Source organism: Vicugna pacos, chromosome 2, assembly GCF_048564905.1.
Source record: "Vicugna pacos chromosome 2, VicPac4, whole genome shotgun sequence".
In the NCBI taxonomy this organism is placed as follows: domain Eukaryota; kingdom Metazoa; phylum Chordata; class Mammalia; order Artiodactyla; family Camelidae; genus Vicugna; species Vicugna pacos.
This window is the reverse complement of record NC_132988.1, coordinates 67,903,308-67,924,773: the sequence shown is the minus strand read 5'-3', so window position 1 is coordinate 67,924,773 and position 21,466 is coordinate 67,903,308. Positions and strand designations below refer to the sequence as shown.

Below are 21,466 nucleotides of genomic sequence, written 5' to 3'. Positions count from 1 at the left end.
TGCACGACTTGAGGAAATGTTCCAGCTTCATCAATTTACATGCAGCTGCCCAGATTTCTCAACACCACGTTTAAAAGTGTTTGTCTTTTTTCCAGTGTATATTCTTGCCACCTTTGTTGTAGTTTAATTCACTGTAGGGGTGCTGCTCTTTAAAAAGTTTTGAAACTCTCATTCTGAGCATTTTTTTCCTAACTCAGTGTATTGACTTCTCAGCCTTTTTTTTTTTTTCCATCAAAGTAGTTTCATTTCTTTTTAATCCGTAATACAAAGTAAACACTTCAAAGTTCAGCCCAACCTAGTATAAACTGGTTGGGCGGGACAAGGAAATGTCTTTGTACTGTGAGTCATGCACTTGGTTTAAGCTCTGATCTCCTTTCAGCGAGAGTTAATCATGAAGACTGTGAAAGGCTTCTGTGTCCTTTTCATGCTGCATCTGGGTTTCTTTGACTCTGGAAGGGCTGGGAAAGTACTTGTATGGCCCATGGATTTCAGTCATTGGATTAATTTAAATGTGATTCTGGAAGAACTCCACCGTCGTGGGCACGAGATAACTGTCCTGGTACCTTCACCAAGTCTCCTGCTTGATCATACCAAGATTCCCTTTAATGTGGAGATCCTCCAACTTCCGGTAACTAAAGAAACTCTCAGGGAAGAACTCGATACAGTTCTCTATTCAGCTTCTTTTGAACTGTCAAATCTCTCCTGGTGGGAAATGAATATAAAACTGATAAAAATAGGCCAAAATTTTTTTAGAACAATCAAAAGAGTATGTGACAGTGCTATCACAAATAAGGATTTACTCAGCAGACTACAGGCAGCTAAGTTTGATATCTGCTTGGCTGACCCTTTAAGCTTTGGATGGGGAGTTAGTGGCTGAGCTCCTCAATATTCCATTTATATACTCTTTCCGGTTTTCCTACGGGAATGTCATTGAGAGATGGTGTGCTGGGCTTCCGATGCCTTCTTCCTACATTCCTGGAAGTACATCAAGACTGACAGACAACATGACTTTTGTACAGAGGCTGGAGAATTGGTTATTGTATACATTAATTGATATGCTGTATTCTTACTATATATTTCCAGAATGGGATGCGTATTACAGCAAGGTTTTAGGTAAGAGAAGTTTGCATGTAATAACGATTCTTATTTCATATATTAAATGTAAATATTTGTCTGACTGTATGAAAACTTACAAAAGGGATTTTAGGGAGGACCCTAGTTCTTGTACCTCAACTATTTTGAGTCGAAAAAATACTAATCTTTTCTTATTGTATTTTTTTCATGATTGAGTACTGACACCATATCAGAGAAGACAATATTCTCTATATTCCTAGGTCTTGTTTAATGCTACTAAGATTTTTGGAGTATTTGGAAAAATCAAATATGACATTGTCTTTTATTTCTATAACTTCAGTCTACTCTCTTGTTTACTTTTATACACCTTGGTTCCTTTCTGATTAACTTGCTCTTTCTCAGACTTTCTGTTTGCCTCCTATCAAGGCTTGGTTGATTGGTTTCCAGACTTGGCATCTGGTAAGCATGAAAGTAGAAAATAAATGAATGCAGCTTGGTTTCATATGTTCTTGCCTTTGAAAGGGCAAGAAAAGGAAGATTTTTCTCAAAAGGACCATGGTTCTAGATTTTTAACTTACCTCATTGTTTTCTTGTTGTTGTTCTATGTAAAATTGCATTAGAGTTCAACTAGAGAGCTTTGACCCTGAGCAAAAAATTTTTTTTTCTATTTTAGCAACTCTATTTACTCTTCTTTTTCCCTTTTGCATAATTGATTTTTTTAATTATAAAATTTTTATATAATTTTGTTGAGGAATTTTTGCCTAAGAGGCTAGTTATCTCTGAGGAAGCATTACCCTGCTTCCCTGCTTACATTATTTAGTTAGATTTTTTTAAATATACTTAGCTATATAACACTGTATTACCTTCAGATATTGACAAAAAGTTATTCAATAGTCATCCTACAAAATAAATGAAAAATTTTATTGGCGTCAACATGAGGATTATAATCCTGGAGAGAGTCTGTCAAGAAGCTGTAAGGAATCTTCTGCCCATTAGAACCACAGCACAGTTATATAAGTTTTTGAGACAACAGATTATACAACAAAAGGTTTTATACATCAAAGCAATATTGACAGTTTACAAGTCCATAAAGGCATGTAGTGGGTCACTATAACCCCTAAGGGATTAAGGGAGTAATATTATCTTTAAAGGTATAACTTGCTAGCATCAGTACAAAATTGCTTTTTTTGGTGAGTATGTTTTCCTGTGTCTTCCAAGGGGATCTAGTTAATGTACAATGCAGATGCACAGTGCACAGTAAAAGGGGACAACAGGGAAGTAACTCAAATGGCAGAGAAATTTTTTGTAAACGTTTTCTTCTCCTGCCTTAAAATCATTTTGTTTCAACACAGGTATACAACATAATGATTTTTTTTTGGTATGTATTGTGAAATAATCACCACAATAACACTAGATAACATACATCACCACACAGAGTTACAAAATTTTTTATCTTGAGATAGAACTTTTAAGATCTACACTGTTAGTACCTGTCAAATACACAGTGCAGTGTGATTAACTATAGTCACCATGCTGGATATTACATCTCCTGCATTACTTACTTTAGAACGGGAAATCTGTACAATTTCTCCACCCGCACCTACACGTTGTGCCCAGCTTCCAACCCCAAAATCCGGCGATCAGTTATTGGTTCTCTGTTTCTATGAGTTCATTTTCTTTTTCGATTTGTTTTCTTTTCAGATTCTATGTATAGGTGATACCTTTTTCTTTCTGACTTACTTCACTTAACATAATTTCCCCAATCTCTGTCCATATTGAGACATCTCATTGTATAATAACCATATTTTCTTTATTCACTTACCTATACATAAACACTGAAGTTGTTTCCAGTTTGGGCTATTGTAAATAATGCTGCAGTGAACATGCGGACGCAGGGATATCCTTTCCTTCAGATACATACCTAGAAGTGGAATTGCTGGATCATATGGTACTTTTATTTCCATATTGTTTTCCATAGTCCTGCACCATTTACCTTCCCATTAACAGTGCACACGGCTCCTTTTTCTCCACATCCTCACTACCATCTGTTGTCTCTCAGTTTTTTGTTTTTTTGATAATAGCCATTCTAACAGGTGAGAGGTGACACCTCATTTTGATTTCAATTTGCATTTCCTTGATGACTAGTAATGTTGAGCACCTTTTCATGTACTTGTTGCCATTTGAATATTTTCTTTGGAAAAATGTCCATTCAGGTCCTTTGATAATTTTTCTTATTGAATTGCTTGGTTTTGTACTATTAAATTAGGTGAGTTCCTTATGTATTTTAGGCGGCAACATCTAGTCAGACATAGGGTTTGCAAATATGTTCTCCCACTTCATAGGTTTCCTTCTCATTATGTTGATCATTTCTTTTGCTGTGCAGAAGCGTTTTAGTTTCAAGTAGTCCCATTTGTTCATTTTGAACTTTGTTGTTTATGCATTAAGTTTCATACTTTTAAAAATCTCTGTCAAGGCCCATGTCAAGAAATATTTCCCCTGTGTTTTCTGCTAGGAATTTCATGGTTGTACATCTTACATTTAAGTCTTTCATTCATTTAAGAGTACTTTTATAGTGGAGTAAGATCAAGGTCTAGTTTCATTCTTTTGCATGTAAATATCTAATTTTTTCAGCAAGAATCTTTTAAAAAAGTCTTCCTTCATGGAATATTTTTTGGCCTTCTTGTGAATATTAGTTGGCCAAATACATGTAGGTTTATTTCTGAGCACTTGATTCTGTTCTGCTGTTCCGTGTGTCTGTTTCCATGCCTGTCCCATATGGTTTGGATTAGTATAGCTCCGAGGTATAGTTCAGTGGTAGAGTGCATGCTTAGCATGCACGAGGTCCCACTTCAATCCCAGTACCTCTGGTAAATAAATAAATAAACGTAATAATCCCCCCCACACTGCAAAAAAGACCGGGATTAGTAGACTTTATAATACTGCTTGAAATCAGTAAGTGTGATGCCTCCAGATTTCTTCTTCTGTCTCAGGATGACTGGATATTTGAGGTCTTTTGCAGTTACATATGAAATTTTCAATTATTTTCCTTCTTACTAATTTTAACACCATATATCTCTAATAATCTATCATTCCTAAAAGTTGTGTTTATTCCTAAAATTTTTTAAATTTGTTTGTACTTGTGAACTATTGTTATATATAGCCATTTCCCTTTTTGTTTTTTGAAATATGTTCTAAATTCCCTATGCAACATTATTTTTTCAACAACTCACAAGCACTATGAGTGCTTCTAAAGAACTATGCTGCCCAGGAATATGCCTTATGTTCAGAATGGCATGTGTCATAATCAAAGTGGATAAATTGCGTTGAGACATTTTCTGGGCATTCTGTGAGAGAAGAACATGCTTATTTCTCTAGACTTGACCCTAAAGAAAATGTGCACAGAAGCTGCTGTACCCATCAGTCACCAGTCACTCATGTTCAGAGTCCAAGATGCAAAAGGCAAAACTGAGAATAGATAATTTGAAATCTCATCTTGGTGACATCGTCTGAGTCATAGATCAAACAGTGACTGATCTACAGCTGAATCAAGGTTATTTGTTTATTTCTGATTCCAGCAGTTTGGTACTCAGTGGTGGAACCTTTTTCATAGGGAAGCATTACTGGTAGGAAATAGTGATCATAGTCTTTGATTCTTTCCTAGCTGTTTTTACCGAAGAATGTTTGCAGGGGAGCAGTGTAACAATCTGAGAAAGAAGAATAAAGAATTTGTAAATAGAAAAAAAATTTCTTTACTCTCGTCATACATTTAAAAATGCTGTAAGGTACAGATTGTTATTTGACTATTCAGAATTTAGGATTTTTATTATAAAATCTATTTAAAGTGTGCTTCAAATTCTAAATATATAACTCATAAGTTACACAATTATTAATTGAACCAGTGATAGATATGTTGAAATAATTCAGGAGGAAACCAGTAACAGCATCTGTTTCAAAAAGTTTTTTGAGGAACTCTTTACAATCATTTTGAGGGGAAAAGGAATATTAGGGTAATAGTACTAGGTTAGACTCCAAAACGGTCAAAACCCTATAGTGCAATAAAGACATATTTTGGGAGATGCTCATTTCGACCAGGCAGAATTATACAACTTCACATTCAACTTCAAAGTATGTGAACTCAAAAATCCGCAGTAAATCGATAATAAATGACAAAGTCATACATATGTATAATGTTCTAAATATGTAAGAAATCTTCAAATCATTCATTCCTCAAGAAATGCCCCAGTATAACATCAAATGTGGCACATGCCTTAGAAAATTTGGGAAATGCCTTTCCAAGTTTCGGATATTGTCTCACAATCTCTTCATGCAGATCAAGCATTATTTTTTACCTCTCATACTATATTGTCTTCATTTCAATCCATTAAACATAACAGATTACTAACCTAGGAGTGCAGACTTAAGGAAAAATGGTATTTATATGAAAAAAGTGAAGCAACCATGTTTTCCTCAAATTCTACTCCTAGATTTATAACCAAGGAAAATAAGCACGTGTCCACATAAAACATATGCATGATTGCTCGTAGAGCATTATCCACAAGAGCCAATATGGAAACAATCCAAATGGTCATCAATGATGAGTGGATAAACAAAATGTAGTACAGCCAAACAAAGTATTACTCAGCAATAAAAAGTAAGGAAGTACTGATACACACTACCACAGGGATGAACCTTGAAAACACTATGCTAAGGGAAAGAAGGCAGCACAAAAGACCACGTAGTGCATACTTTCATTTACATTGAATGAAATGAGATTATTTGGAATAGTCAAATAAAGAAAGAAGTAGGTCAGTAGTTGTCAAGGGCTGGGAAAAGGGAAAAATGGAGAATGACTACCAATGGATACGGGCTCTCTTTCAGGAGTAATAACAATTTGTAAAATATAGTAGTGGAGATGGTTTCACAACTTTATGAATATACTAAAAACTACTCAGTTGTGTATTTAAAAGGAAGAATTATACAATGTGTAAATTCTATCTCAAAAAGATGGTGTGAGAGTGAAGCATCACACAATGGGAATAAGATTATACCCAAGGCTGACACCAATAAGCCAATGAAATGGGATATGCACTGAGTATGAAACTGGACTTTGAATACCGCTGTCATTATCAGAATCAAATGCTTAAATTACTGAGATTCGCTTGTGATCTCTTACACAGATAGATTGTCCTGGTCAGTTCAAAATCCCTCACATTTGATAATCAGAACTCAAGCACACTCAGAACATCAAGGAGAATATTCAAAAAGCCATGTGATGGGACAACATAAAGCTACAGAGTCTTCACATTAGTGATACTGAGTGTGTATTTCAAAAGGACGCCAAAACCCTGGATAAGGTTCCTTACACCACAGTAATTGAACAGAATTCAGAAATGAAGCTCGGACTCCAAACAAAGGGAAGTGATTTACTTCTCAGTCACTACTTTCAGTTCTTAAGCTGTTAATAGTCACTACGTTACCATTCAGTTGAAAGAGACCCTTTTTTACTGTTAGTCGGCTAAATGTGTCAAAATACTAAATATTTCACCACCAGCTTAATACACACTGCTATATCTTCCCCAAAGAGGAGAAAAGGCTTGTCCAACAGGAACTTCCATTTTGTGTGGCAATGAGAAAACTGTATTAAAAAATTTCCCTTTAATAATTCATTCCCGATATGATGTAATTAATTGTGACAGCACACTGGAAAACACTAGGGGAAAAGATGGATTCAGTAAAAAGTTGTTTTTGTTAAGAAACTAGAGGTTCTTGGAGCAACAAGGATGCAATAAATTGGAGAAGAGGGTCCTCAAGAAGAGGAGGAGACCCGACCATAGAAGTTTGAGGATCACTGCCTGAGTTTCTTGTTCCTGGCTCGGAGCAGGTGTCCTTGCTGAGCGCGGAGTGGGGCTCAGGCTTAGCTCAGGCAGAAGACTCTGCTGGCAGAGATGAAGCGGCAGGCTTTTGGCTTTGTTTCATGCTTAAATTGGTCTTTGGTTATTGATAATCTCACTATTTGTACTCTTGGGGAAAAGGTCGATGGATTTCACAGAGGTTTCTCATAGAAAAGAAGATGGTGAAACAATTCCCTTATAACATGTCAGCTTATTTCCTCTCTATCATCCTTCATTTTTATTCAGGAAAACCTACCACATTATGTGAGACTATGGGGAAAGCTGAAATGTGGTTGATTCGAACTTACTGGGATTTTGAATTTCCTCAACCGTACTTACCTAATGTTGAATTTGTTGGAGGACTGCACTGCAAGCCTGCGAAGCCCCTACCGAAGGTACTTGAATGTGCTGATTTTGCCTGTTTGAGAGTTTATCTGCTGAAATGATTTCTAGCTCCTTATTGATAGTATTTGGTCTGCCAACTGAAAACACATGCACAGGAATTAGCGGCCATGACTCTCTTACACTAGTAGACTGCAATCAGCAGGTCAGTAGCCTTCCGTTTGTATTATGTGTTATTATCTGGTGAAGTAGTCCCCGTATTTCCTTTCCTTTTTCATACTTCATTAATTCTTTATGAACATGTATATTCTTCAGAAATGATAAACTATTTCCCAGTATCTCAAGAATACTCTGCTGTCATTGAAAATAAATTTCCATGTTAAATCAATCCATCTATCAGAATAGTATATGGTTAATTTTATGTGTCAGCTTCCCTGGGCCTGGGACCCAGCTATTTAGCCAAACATCACTCTGGAAGTTTCTGTGAGGGTGTTTTTGGCTGACATTAACATTTAAATATGTGGACTTTGAGTAAAGTAAATTGCTCTGCATTTGTGGGTGAGCCTCATCCAATGAGTTGAAGAACTGAAAAGAAAAGACTGAACTCTCCCATGCAAAAAAGAGTTCTGCCAAGAGGGCCTTCAGACTTGACTTACAACAGGGACTCCTCCTTGAGTCTTCAGTCTGATGGCCTATTCTGTAGATGTTAAACTTGCTGGCCTCCTAATCATGTGAGTCAATTACTTAAAATAAAGCTCTTCCCTGTCTTCAATTTCAAACCTCATGCATGTTTTCCTTATCTTATTTGGTTGACTTAGCTTAGTTAGTAGCTAAACATAGAATGAAAAGATTTCTTTTTACTTCAGGAAGATTAAATATGCTATTTTTATTTTGGATCCCACGCCTAATTTTTCTATACTATTACTGTCGTTTGCAAAGCATGCATTACAGGAATTCCTACATTACTCACCTGGTCAGAAATTATATGGCTTCCTCAATCCTAAATGTGTTTGTAGAAACTTATCGAATGTATAAATGTGGCTAAATTAAAAACAAATTGAAATTCAGGAAACAGAACAAAGTAAATTGCACAAAAAGGATGTCATTATTCTGACCAGGATTCAGCAGAAAAATGAATGATAATCTTATTATCACCCAAGGCTAAATATGAAATGAAGCACCAGAACTATTTAACATGAAGCAGAAATCAGATATTCTTCATTCGGAGATTTGTGGAGAGGCTGCTGGAAGTCAATAGACAGTAACTAATACAGTCATTCACTTTACAAACAACAAGCTTAAATAGAAATCTGACTCTGCCAGCTACTGCTTTATAGCCTTCAACAAATTATTTTACCTCTCTGAGGTAGCTTTCCCATCTGCAAATGTATACATATACCTTAAGATCACCATATATCTGAGTGTAATGACACATATAAAGAGCTCAACACATGGCAAATGATAACATGTAGCCAATGATTTGTAAACAGAGATACAAACACGCCTCAGAAATGTCTAGAACACACTAGTAGGGAGCCTCCAGTTTAAACTATTTTTAAAATCTTTTATCTCACATAATTTTTAAAGGTTGCTTTCCATTTGCAGTTCTTACAAAATATTGACTATCTCCCCCATGTTTTACAATTAAATCATTCTTAATCTACCTAATAACCAAGGATTTCAGGTCCTATGTTTCATACTCTGAAATGGTTAACATATGAAAAGGCAGAAACTTTCTAATAATTCAGACACATTGAAAAAGTGTGTGGCTAACTTATTTTTGTAAGTGTAAACTTTCATATTACAAAGACTGCTTTCCTCACAGGAGTTAGAAGAGTTTGTCCAAAGCTCTGGAGAAGATGGAGTTGTGGTGTTCACTCTGGGGTCAATGATCAGAAACCTCACAGAAGAAAAGGCTAATATGGTTGCATCAGCTCTTGCCCAGATTCCACAGAAGGTCAGATAAAGTTATTTTTGGAAGAGCAGCTGTTTTAAAATCTATGAGGATCTCCTTAAATATGCACTTTAAAAATGTAAGAAAAGCTACTGATACTAGTATATATTTCACTGAAGTGTAAAGAAAAAATATTAAATGTTACAAGAAGATACTTTGTAGCTACTTTGCTTTAAATGTGGCATTACTGACAGGAAGACATATTGCCGTATTTTCTTTATGTAATGGGATAAAACTAAATCACTCCCGATCTTAAACAATAGGTCAGCTGTTTGCCTAGGTTTTAAGGTTTCCATGAAATCTAACCTCTTTCTGTGTTATTTGTTTTTTAAATCTGTGGCATATACACAAGGTACAACTAACATGTCAGAGAACACAGGACGAGACACTCAAAATTATACCATTGATTCACAGGCTGCCTCGGAAGTATATTTCCTTTTAATTAATTGTTTGGGTCCTTGAACTGACAGCTTAGATTCCAGGAAAACTCCTAAATAGTGATTCTTCTATGTAAACAGTTAAAGATTTAAGTAATACTGTGAAAGATTTATGCAGTTCACTCTATGGCATTCCCACAAACTATGCATTTTTTTTTTTATTGATACCATCCTAGGTTATAACTGAGTGATTGTGTTCTTAATTTGCCAGGGACACTTTTTACCTTGTAGCTTTAGATAAAATAGCTAAAATTATATTCAATTTTAAGTTCGAAACATCATGACAAGTCTTGTGCACATAACCAAATTACTTTCAAAAATCATTTGTGGAAGCAATATCCATTTAAACATCTCATCTAAGTGGCATCTTCATAAAAATATTAAATTGTCAACTGTATTAAAATACAGTGCTTAAGGGTCACATCAAGGTAGATTCAGAAGCACCAAGTTCAGTGGAGAACTTGACTAGTAATTTGTGGTTAATTTTTTTTTTTTGTTTAATCAAATTCAGCCCTTTAACTTCGCAGCAAGTTGAAAGTCTCCCTCACCCAGCCCCATGGCAGCCAACATGTTTTATTTCTGGTGTGATTTGGTGGAGCTGTGCTGGGAAGTAATGACCTTAATCTCCAACTTTTGTTTCTGCACTCTGATTGATGATTGATGCTTTTGACACTGGCCTGTAGGCACAGTTGGCCACAGTTGTTTCAACATCGATTAGCAGAAGTTTCCAGGGATTTTAAAGGATGAGCACTATCGTTTTTCCTTTTTTTCTCTGTTTGGGAGTCAGACAATGAGCAATGGGGCCATTTTTTTGAAACTTCACATACAGTGAAATTTAGAAAGCTATGTGTTATGTCCAGAGAAAGCCACAGGCTGACGAAAGACCTGTGAAGACCTAAAGCTTTTACCTCAGACTGATTCCTGGCAAAGAGAAACTCTTCAACAATTAAAAAAAAAAATAAATGAAACCATAAGAAGGGGAAACTGATTTCTGGAGTTAGAACATTCTAAAAATTCAAATGTACAGTTCTCAGCAAATGTCACAAGGCATACATAGGCGAAAAGATGGTCCAATCAAAGGAACAAAATAGACAGAAACAGTTAGCGAAGGAGCGTGGATTTTGGAATTACCAGAAAAAGACTTTAAAAGCACTGTCTTAAAAATTCACAAAGAACCACAGGAAGACGATTATAAAGAGAACAAATGACATAGATGAGATATAAACAATTGATAAGGAGAAATAAATTCTTTTAAAAGAGTCAAGAGGAAATTCTTGAGCTAACACTTTCAATAATTAAAATGAAAATTTTACCTCAGTGGTTCCAAACCAGACATGAGCAAGGAGAAGAACCAGCAAAATGAAAACAGGGTGACTGAAATTAGCAAATTCAAAGAACAGAAAGAGAAACAAATGCAGCTAAATGAGCAAAGCCCAAGGGACTTGTGGGACACCATCCTGTGCATGAGCAGACACATGCTGGGAGTCCCAGAGAGAGAGAAATGGGCAGGAAAGATATTTAAAGCAATAATGTCTCAAAATACACTGCTTTTAATGAAAGACATAAATCCAAGAAGCTTAGTGAACTACAGGCGGGATAAAGTCAAAGAGAGCTACACAAAGACGTATTAGAATCAAGCTGCTGAATGACAAAGACAATGAGGAAAGCTTCAAAGGAGCAAGAAAGAGGAAAATCATCACATAAAAGTTAGCTTGAGTAAAATAATCAGCCAATTCTCATTAGAAACCTTGGAGGCCCGAAGGCAGTGGGTTGATAAATTCAAAGTCTTTAAGACAAAATTGTTAACTGAGAGTTTTATCAGGCAAAATGTCCTTCGACAATGAGGTAGAAACGAAGGCACTCCCTATGAACAAAAGACAAAGGGCGTGAACAGCACTAGACTTTTCCTGTAAAAACGCAAAAGAGACTCTTTCTGGTTGAAATGAAAGGCTGCTGGACATTAATAAAAAATCATACGATGAAATAAAGATCTGCAGTAAGGGTAAAAACAAAAGCAATCATAAAAGCTACTATTATTCTAATTTTGGTTATAATTCTGATTTATTTTTCCCAGTAGCTTTAAAAAATTCATAAAAAAATTATTAATTCAGGTAACTAGGAACACAGTGTACAAGTACGTAGACATCAATAACAGAAAGGCAGGTGGCGATATACAGGAGCAGAGTTTTTGTTCACTTTGAAGTTAGCGATAAATAGGTCAAAAAATAAATTACAAGAGCATTAGAAAATATTTTTAAATGAATGCAAATACAAATCAAAGTAAGAGATGCAGAGGAACTAGGGCTAACAGGGAATTTTTTTTATTCGAGTTAATTTATAATAGTATGCTAGTTTCAGGTACACAGCAAAGTGATTCAGTTATACATACATATGTATATATCTATAGTCTTTTCCAATTCTTGTTTACTGCAAAATATTGAATACACGGCTCCCTGTACTATAGAGTAAATCCTGGTTATTCATCTGTTTTACATATGGCAGTGTGCATCTGTTAAACCCACACTCCCAATTTATTGCTCCCATTCTGTCTCCAATTTGGTAACCAGAAGTTCGTTTTCTATGTCTGTGAGTCCAACTCTGTTTTGTAAATAAGTTCATTTACATAATTTAAATTTTTTTTCAAATATACTTGGTATGTAATATTTGCCTTTATCTGTCTGACTTACTTAACTTACTGTGGCAAACTCTAGGTCCATCCATACATTGCAGCAGCAAATGGAATCATTTCATTCTTTTCATGGCTGAGTTGTATTCTGTTGTGTATATATTCACACCATATCTTCTTTATCCTTTCGTCTGTTGATGGGACTCTTAGGTTGCTTCCATGTTGTGGCTACTATAAATAGTGCTGTGCTGGACATGGGGGTGCATGTGTGTTTTCAAAATAGAATTTTTGTCGTCTCCAGATATATGCCCAGCAGTGGAATTTTCAGATCATATGGTAACTCTGTTGTTCTTTTTTGGGGAACCTCTATACTGTTCTCCATAGTGGCTGCACTAATTGTCATTCCATCCAACAGTGTAGGAGGGTTCCCTTTTCTCCACACCTTCTCCAGCAATTATTTGTAGATTTTCCAATGATGGCCATTCTGATCTATGTGAGGTGATACCTCACTGTGGTTCTCATTTGCATTTCTTGATCTGGAGCACATTTTAGTGTGCCTTTTGGCCATCTGCATGTTCTGCATGTTTTCTTTGAACAAATGTCCATTTAGATCTTCTGTCTATTTTTGAGGTTTTTTGTGTTTGTTTGTTTTTAGTTTTATGAACTGTTTGTGTATTTTGCAAATTAAGTCTTTGTTGGTCACGTCATTTGCAAATATTTTCGGCAGTCCTAGTTTGTCTTTTTGTTTTCCTTATGGTTTCCTTTGCTGTGCAAATGCTTACACAGTTGATGATATCTTGTTTGATTATTTTTGCTTTTATTTCTATTGCCTTGGAAGACATATCTAAGAAAATATTGATATGATTTATGTCAGAGAATGTTTTGCTTGCGATCTCTTCTAGGAGTTTTCTGGTATCATACCTGATATTTGCCATTAAGCCATTTTGAGTTTATTTTTGTGTATGATGTGAAGAAGTGTCCTCATCTGATTGATTTGAGAGGATATGAAAGAAATGTGGCCAAGATGGCACAGTAGGAAGACCCTCAGCTCACCTCTTCCCTCAGGCACCAAAATAGCAACAATTTACACAGAAACTATTCATAAGAAAAAAAGGGAAAGACTAGCCAAAAACATCTTGATATCTACATGATAAAGAAGGAAACTCGACACCTATTTTATACCCATACAAAAATAAACTCAAGATAGTTCAGAGATTGAAATTTTAGAATTAAAACGGTAACACTTTTACAAGAAGACCCTAAGGGAAAACTTCATCACTTTGGATTTTGCTATGATTTCAATAGGTATGACACAAAACAGCAGGAAAAGAAAAAAAATTAATAAACTGAATTACATCAAAGGAAGAGAAATTTGGCATCAAAAGATAATATCAAGAAAGTGAAATACAATGTACAGATTGGGAGAAAATATTTGCAAATCATGCTTATGATAAAGAATGAATGTGCACAGTTTATAAAGAACTCCTACAACCCAATAACAACAAAAAACCAATTGAAAAATGGGAAAGCACTTGAATAGACTTTTCTCCAGTGGAGGCATACGAATGGTCTAAAAGTACACGAAAAGATGTCCAGCATCATTAATCATTAGGGACATGCAAATCAAAAGCACAAAGAGATACTGCTTCACTCATTAGAATAGCTATTACCAAAAAATGGAAACTATCAAGTACTGGTGAGAATGTGGAAAAGTGCGACCTCAGGCATTGCTGGTAAGGGTGCACAGTGAGGTATGTGCTCTGGAAAACATTTCCGTGGTCCCCCACAGAGTTAAACATAGAAGTATCATATGACCCAATAACTCTAATCTTGGCTAAGTATCAAAGGGTCTGAAATCAGGGCCTCAACAGATGCTTGTACACCAATGGTCACAGCAACATTATCTACAATAAAAACAATGAATGGATAAAGAAAGTGTTATATATACACACAATGGAATATTTTTCCACCTAAAAAAGAAAGGGAATTTTGATATGTTACACATGCATGAACCTTGAAGACAATGCTAAGTGAAATAATGCTAAATCAGAAAAGGACAAATACTGTATGCTTCCAGTATATGTGGTACCTAGAGCGGTCAAGTTCATAGAGACAGGAAGAAGAATAGAGGTTACCGGGACTAGGGAGTGCAGGGAACAGGGCGTTATTGCTAAATGGCAGAGTTTATGCTTCAGATGAAGAAGACATTTGGGATATAGACAGTGCTAATGGTTATACAACATTGTTGATCTATTGAATGCCACCAAATTCTAAACATACAATACTTACAAAGATAGAAAGGCAATGCTTGCTTCTGTGTTACTGCCAATGCATTACAAAGGTCAAAGCACTAACACTTTCTTAGTGAGGTAGGTAACATCCCTCCCTTTTGCCTCTGAAAACATTCTTTCAAAAATCTCCTCTACCAGAATGGCCTAGCAACACCAACATGTAGTTGTCTCAGACACAGACTGCCTCCCTCTACTAAATTAGAATCCATCTCATGTTGCTAGCCGATCTATTAGGCTTATTGCAAGCATTTGAAAACATGGTTGTAGCATCCATGGTTTAGAAGCATTCATTACTTAATCACTTAGGGCCTCAGTTTCTCATCTATAACCTGGCGACATCAAACTAGATTAATTCTAAGTTAACTGCCTCCTTCTGCCAGGATGTGATTCTAAAAGTCTTCTAACTGAGTAAAGGCACTTATCTTAACAGGTTCTGTGGAGATACACAGGAAAGAAACCAGATACACTGGGAGCCAATACCCGGCTGTATGAATGGATTCCACAGAATGATCTTCTTGGTAAGACCAGAGAGGAGAAAATTGAACAGAGTTCAATGAGGGATAAGCTAAATGATTTCTCTGTAAAAAAAAAAAAAAAAAAAATATATATATATATATATATATATATATATATATATATATATATATATTGGACCAATTTGAATTCAAAATAAGGAAAAAATAACCCTTAACATCTTCTTCACCTTTCTTCTGGGGCTTGTTAAGAAAAAATTATTTCGGACAATTGTTAAAGACTGGAAGACACACATTATTCAAGACCCTCATGATAAGTTTACATCCTACTGCAGTGGACTTTCACAGTAAGACAGAGAAGTTGGACTCAACTCTGAATATAAACAGGAAAATTGGGAAATTTATAGCCAAAGAGCAAAATTGGGTACCACTGGGTGGAAAGTTACTAAGAGGAGACATCAGGGACAAAGGGGGCTCCGGGAAAACTGACCTAATTTGATTCTTGCCAATGGGAAGCTAGGGTGGTCAGATATCATTTGAGGGATTGTGAAGAATGACGCAAAAGCTATAAAGGGTGACCGGACATCAAGGATGGTAGAGTCTAGCTAAACTGACTTCGTAGGATTGTTGCTAAACTGGGGAAAGCAGAGATAAACAAAGAATCTCCATATCAGGACCCAGTTGGGAAGACAGTTCAGAGAAACCTGACTCGGGTTTGGTTGTGAACAGAATTTTTGTCAAGCTCTGACATAACTATGGAATTTATAATTCCCCATTGATGATACAATCTCCCTCCTCAGAATCAATGAATGCCCCTTTCGAACAGTCTCACACGGAATTTTGTAGAGTATTGCAGCTGCCTCCTGAATCTCTGTATCCATTCCCTCCCACCTCTCTTCTCTCCTCTCCACTATAACAATTTGAAAAAAAATCTGACATTTCTGTTCACCATCGGCGATATTATGCATGGTTCCATACTAATGTAACATCACGTGCAAAATCCCGTGTTCTTAGAGTACCTCAGGATCTTGCCCTAGTCTAACTTTCTAGCCTGTTATGCCCACATTCTCACATTGAAACTCTGCACATCTCAGCTTCTCTTCCCCATCCACACAAGCATTTGTTTTCTGAAAGCCCTTCATTCCTTTTGATTGATGTATTCTCCCCACAACAACTTGTCCATGGCAACTGCTCCCCATCAGTTCCCTCTGCATAAACCTCAAGGTGTTGTGGAATGACTTAATTGCTAGAATCATTCATTGCTGCTCAGCCTGGAATCATTAGTTGCCACTTTCTTTGGAGCCTATAGGAATATATACAAGGCCACAGGGCACAGAATTGCATAGGAAATGCTGCCTAATTGAACTGGTGACATATACAGCGGTCATTTTTTTTGTTTCTGAAACACGTACAACACAGAATAATGATTTTCTTTTTCTTTTTAGGCCATCCCCAAACCAGGGCTTTTATCACTCACAGTGGAACCAATGGGATCTATGAAGCTATTTACCATGGGGTGCCTGTGGTGGGAATGCCCATGTTTGGTGATCAGCATGATAATGTTGCTCGTGTAAAAGCCAAAGGGGCAGCTGTTGAAGTAGACTTGCCCACAATGACAAGTTCTGATCTGCTTCGTGCTTTGAAGGAGGTTATTAACAACCCTTCGTGAGTATAGAATATATTCCTTTCTGAGAGTCTTACTGCTTTTTAAAAGGAGTAAACTCTTCCATCCAATTAAATTAATTACTTTTAAACTTTTTTTATTAAAGTATAGTTGGTTTACAATGATTTCTACTTTTTGGTGTACACCATAATGGTTCAGTGATGTGCATATAAATGTATATATTCCTTTTCATAGTCTTTTTCATTATAGGATATTATAAGATATTAAATATAGTTCACTGTGCTATGCAATACAAACTTGCTGTTTATCAATTTACTTATAGCCGTTAGTGACTTCAAATCTCAAATTTCCAATTGGTCCCCTTACCGGCCTCCAGAGGGAGGCCTCTGGTAACCACAAGTTTGATTTGTATGTCTGTGAGATTCTTTCTGTTTTGAAAATATGTTCATTTTTGCCATTTTTTGATTCCATATATAAGTGATATCATATATTTTTCTTTCTGTTTTGAAAAAAAATAACTATCAATAATAAGAAAAGATTGTGTCTCTGTAACAATAGCTTAATTTCTTTAAATAAGTTTAATATTTCTTTGAAGTTGCCATCTATTGCCCAGGAACAGTACATGACGAAATTCCTTCATAGAATTTAAATACAAGACAATCATATTTGATATTAACTATGTCCTGCTGATTATGTATAATTCATCAATTTATAAATGTTGGAGAGGGTGTGAAGAAAAGGGAACCATTCTACACTATTGGTAGGAATGCAGTTGGTGTAGTCACTATGGAAAATAGTATGGAGATTCCTTAAAACACTATAAATAGACTTACCATATCATCCAGCAATCCCACTCCTAGGTATATACCTGGAGGAAACGCTAATTTGAAAAGACACATGCACCATGACGTTCATAGCAGCACTATTGACAATGGCCAAGACATAGAAGCAACCTAAATGTCCATTGACAGATGACTGGTGCTGGGGAAACTGGATAATCACATAAAGGAGAGTGAATTTGGGCCCCCATCTGACATCACTTACCAAAATTAACAGGAAATGAACTAAAGACTTAAACAGAAGACCTGAAACCATAAAAAGCCCTAGAAGAAAACGGAGAAAAAGGCTCCCTGAATAAGGGTCTTTGCAACAATATTTTGGAAATGACAGCAACAGCAAAAAAACAAAAGTGGAAATCAACAAATGAGTCTACATCACACTTACCACTTCTGCACAGAAAATAAAATTCTCTAAAAAATGAAAGGCAACCTACAAAATGAGAGAAAATATTTTCAAACGTCATATCTGATCAGCACTTCATACACAAAATATAAAAAAACTCTTATAACTCTAAGCCAAAAGAATGTTCTCAAAAGACCAGAGTTACTGAATAGATATTTTCCCAAAGACATACAAATGGCCCACAAGTACATGAAAGGGGGCCTGACATCACCAAGCATCAGGAAATGCAATTCACAACCACAGAGAGACATCACCTCACACCTGTCAGAAAGGCCAGCACCAAAACACTAGGTATATCCAGGGTGGTGAGTCTGTGCAGAAAGGCACTGCTGATGGGAATAGAAATTGCTGCAGACACTGTGGAAAACAGTATGCAGGTTCCCCAAAACATTAAAAGGAGAACTACTACATTACCCAGCAATCCCACTACCGGCATTATGACTCAAGGAAATGAAAATAGAATATGAAGGAGATACCTGCACTCACATGATCATTGCAGCTCTATTCACAATAACTAAGATATGAAAATAGCCTGTGTCTGTCTATGGATGAATACGTAAAGAAGATGTGGTATATGTTTATCAAGGATTATCATTCAGCTATAGGAATGAGGGAAATCCTGCCATTTGTGACAACATGGCATTATGCTAAGCAAGTCAGACAAAGACAGACAGATACTGTGTGTCACTTTTATGTATAATCTAAAGGGGCGAATGCATAGAAACAGAAAGTAGAGTGGTGTCTGCCAGGGACTAGGGGTTCAGGCAGCAGAGAAATATTGGTCAAAGGATCAAACTTCCAGTAATAAAATGAACAATTTCTGGGGAGCTTTGTACAACATGGCAATGAGCTGTGATCAAAAATAAATAAATTCTCAATATGGAATGGTTACATTTCTGTTATTGTATTTCAAATAAATCTAATAAATATAATCTTGGAGAAAAAAGAAACTATATCAAAATGATAATACTTGCCAGGCTTTGGATAAATACTTTTAATATCAGATAAATTCTTAACTAAAAATTTCATAGACATCTATGAATAAATATTGACATTAGAGACTAAAATAATTATTTTTAAACTATTTCCAATTTTGGCCAATATTGAATGACTTTTCTCTAGGAAGCCACTTCTCAACTTTACATTTCTCTCTTCTATATCACAGCTCAATTTTTTTTGATGTATAATCATTATAACATTATCAAGGCTTACAGCATACACATATTGTCTATGATCACACTTCCCAATACATTTTAGCCCTAGTTTTGTATTTATATGGATTTAATGACGCACCGTTTGTTTTAGTACAGTCTTTCTATACCTGTCAGGTTTTGTTCATACTAATTTTTCATCTGACAAATACTTTATTTCTATTTTTGGAGCTTCTGTTGCTGTTGTTTCCTTGTTCCCTGAGATATAGGCAGATGTACTTATTCCTTAAATTCTTGTGTATTAACAAAGCCCTGCCTTATTTTTCTTATACCAAAGGGCGACAGGGCTTTGTATAAGATTTTTGTTTTTTTGGATCACAATTCTCCTCAGAACTTTCTACATGCTGTTTCATCATTTTCTGCAATTTAATGATTTTTAATTTAAATGATCATGGCACTTGAGTGTGGAAGAATCACCTGCTAACTTCACCCCCTTCACATATCCAAGAAAATGTTTCATCTAGGTCAGCCACCCAAAACCTCAAAACAAAACACTGGCCTGGTCTTTTGTCCCTTGACAGAAGGTAGAGGGTTCGTGTTCTGGCTCTTGCCATTTCCCATCTCACCACTGGCGCTTGCATCCCTCTGTAGCCTGAAGCAAAGATTCCAGCATCTACTCATTCTAGAGCCCTACTTCTTGCCCACAGGGTGACATTAAGTTTTCTGTTTTCATCTGAAATGTCAGGGCCATGAAGATCATGGAGGGAAACCATTACCTGATGCTGTTGAACACGAGCTTCTTGTTAACACCCGCACTCCAGACCAAACCCAGGGAGGGTGGAGGGGTGGGGGAAGGGTTCCTCTCTCACAGACCTGCCCTCAGTGCTGCATCCTGTCACTATCATGTTCGCAATACCACCCTCTCCAAATGGAAGCAAAATGCTGTTTTATCAACCTACATAGTCTACATTCGTATTCTGAATTTTTTAAATGCTATTTCCAATAGAAATTCTTTTTTCCCCTACTCCAATTGTTAATTATGCTATGAAACATGCAACAAATTCCAGTTGATAGACTATTACATTGAAATATCTCTAGAGGAAAGAAATTTTCTTATGTTTTCAGTGCTCTGGGTAATGTCACTTATGACATAATTTATTGCGTAATTATATAATACACTTTTTAAGTATAGTTGATTTACAACATTGTATTCATTATACATATATATTTACATATCGTCTCTTTTTTGATTCCTTAATATATAACATAATTTTAGGTGTGTCATGTCCTTAATGAATTTTTCAAGTTGCTATCTATATATTCAATCCTCAGCTATAAAGAGAATGCTATGAAGTTATCAAGAATCCACCACGATCAGCCAGTGAAGCCCCTGGACCGAGCAGTCTTCTGGATCGAGTTTGTCATGCGTCACAAAGGAGCCAAGCACCTGCGGCCAGCCCTCCACGACCTCACCTGGTACCAGAACCACTGTCTGGATGTGATTGGGTTCCTGCTGGCCTGTGTGGCAACTGCTGTGTTTGTTATCACAAAATGTTGTCTGTTTTGTTGCCTGAAGTTTGGTAAAACCACAAAGAAGAAAAAGAGAGAGTAGGGTTTTTTATTAACGATTTGACTGGAAACCGCGTAGGGTCCATCCGAATTAATCCAGCTACTGATTTGAACAGATTCCTCTCCTGCTCTTCTGGGTTCTTGTCCATTCCTCAGCTTATCAAGTCAACTGCCCAAGACAACACGAAAATGTGCCACATGATTTAGCACTAATGTTTAAAATAATCTATTCGTTGAAAAGAGAAGATAAATAAACACATGGATGTTGCTACCATTAAGACTCAGTGCTTTACTTCATTCACTGCTTTCAGCTGAACCAATTGAGATGCTCTTTGAGGCCTTGGGAACATAATGATTAATTCTAATCTCAGTATTAATCATATTGAAGATTTTCTAAATATGTAACATCATCCTGGGCCGAGTACGTTATAGTTCTTGCATGTTCTCTAAAGGAACCAGGCAAGAGTAGTGCAGAGCACACTCAGCCAGAGCTTCCCTTCAGGTCAGGGAGATCAGGAGGCTGTCAGGGTTTCTCCTCTGCCGTAAAGCACACTTGATACCATCAATTTCCTTTCATATGACACATCAGATTTTGTCCCCCCATAAAAAAACACTCTTTTTTGTCTTTGATTTAAAGATTTCCCTTCATTTGGATACTAAAAGTGACAGTACTTCATGTGTGTTGTAATACTTTGTAGCTTCAGACTAGCTGATTTTCATAAGTTAGCGTGGCTGATGGTGTGGTGGAGCACCCACCCTTTTAAAGTAACTAAAAATCTACTTGATTCTCTC

The 21,466-nt window shown here is 36.3% G+C and overlaps 1 protein-coding gene across 1 annotated transcript; it reads left to right on the top strand.

The window, feature by feature from the left end:
- The first annotated feature begins 382 nt into the window (after positions 1 to 382).
- Positions 383 to 20,948, top strand: LOC102545989 (UDP-glucuronosyltransferase 2C1-like). The gene is given in 7 exon segments (XM_015246344.3): positions 383 to 850; positions 852 to 1,113; positions 7,212 to 7,360; positions 9,133 to 9,264; positions 15,046 to 15,133; positions 16,534 to 16,753; positions 20,438 to 20,948. Coding segments are annotated over 7 exon segments (1,590 nt in total). The 5' UTR covers positions 383 to 391; the 3' UTR covers positions 20,718 to 20,948.
- The last annotated feature ends 518 nt before the right edge of the window (positions 20,949 to 21,466 follow it).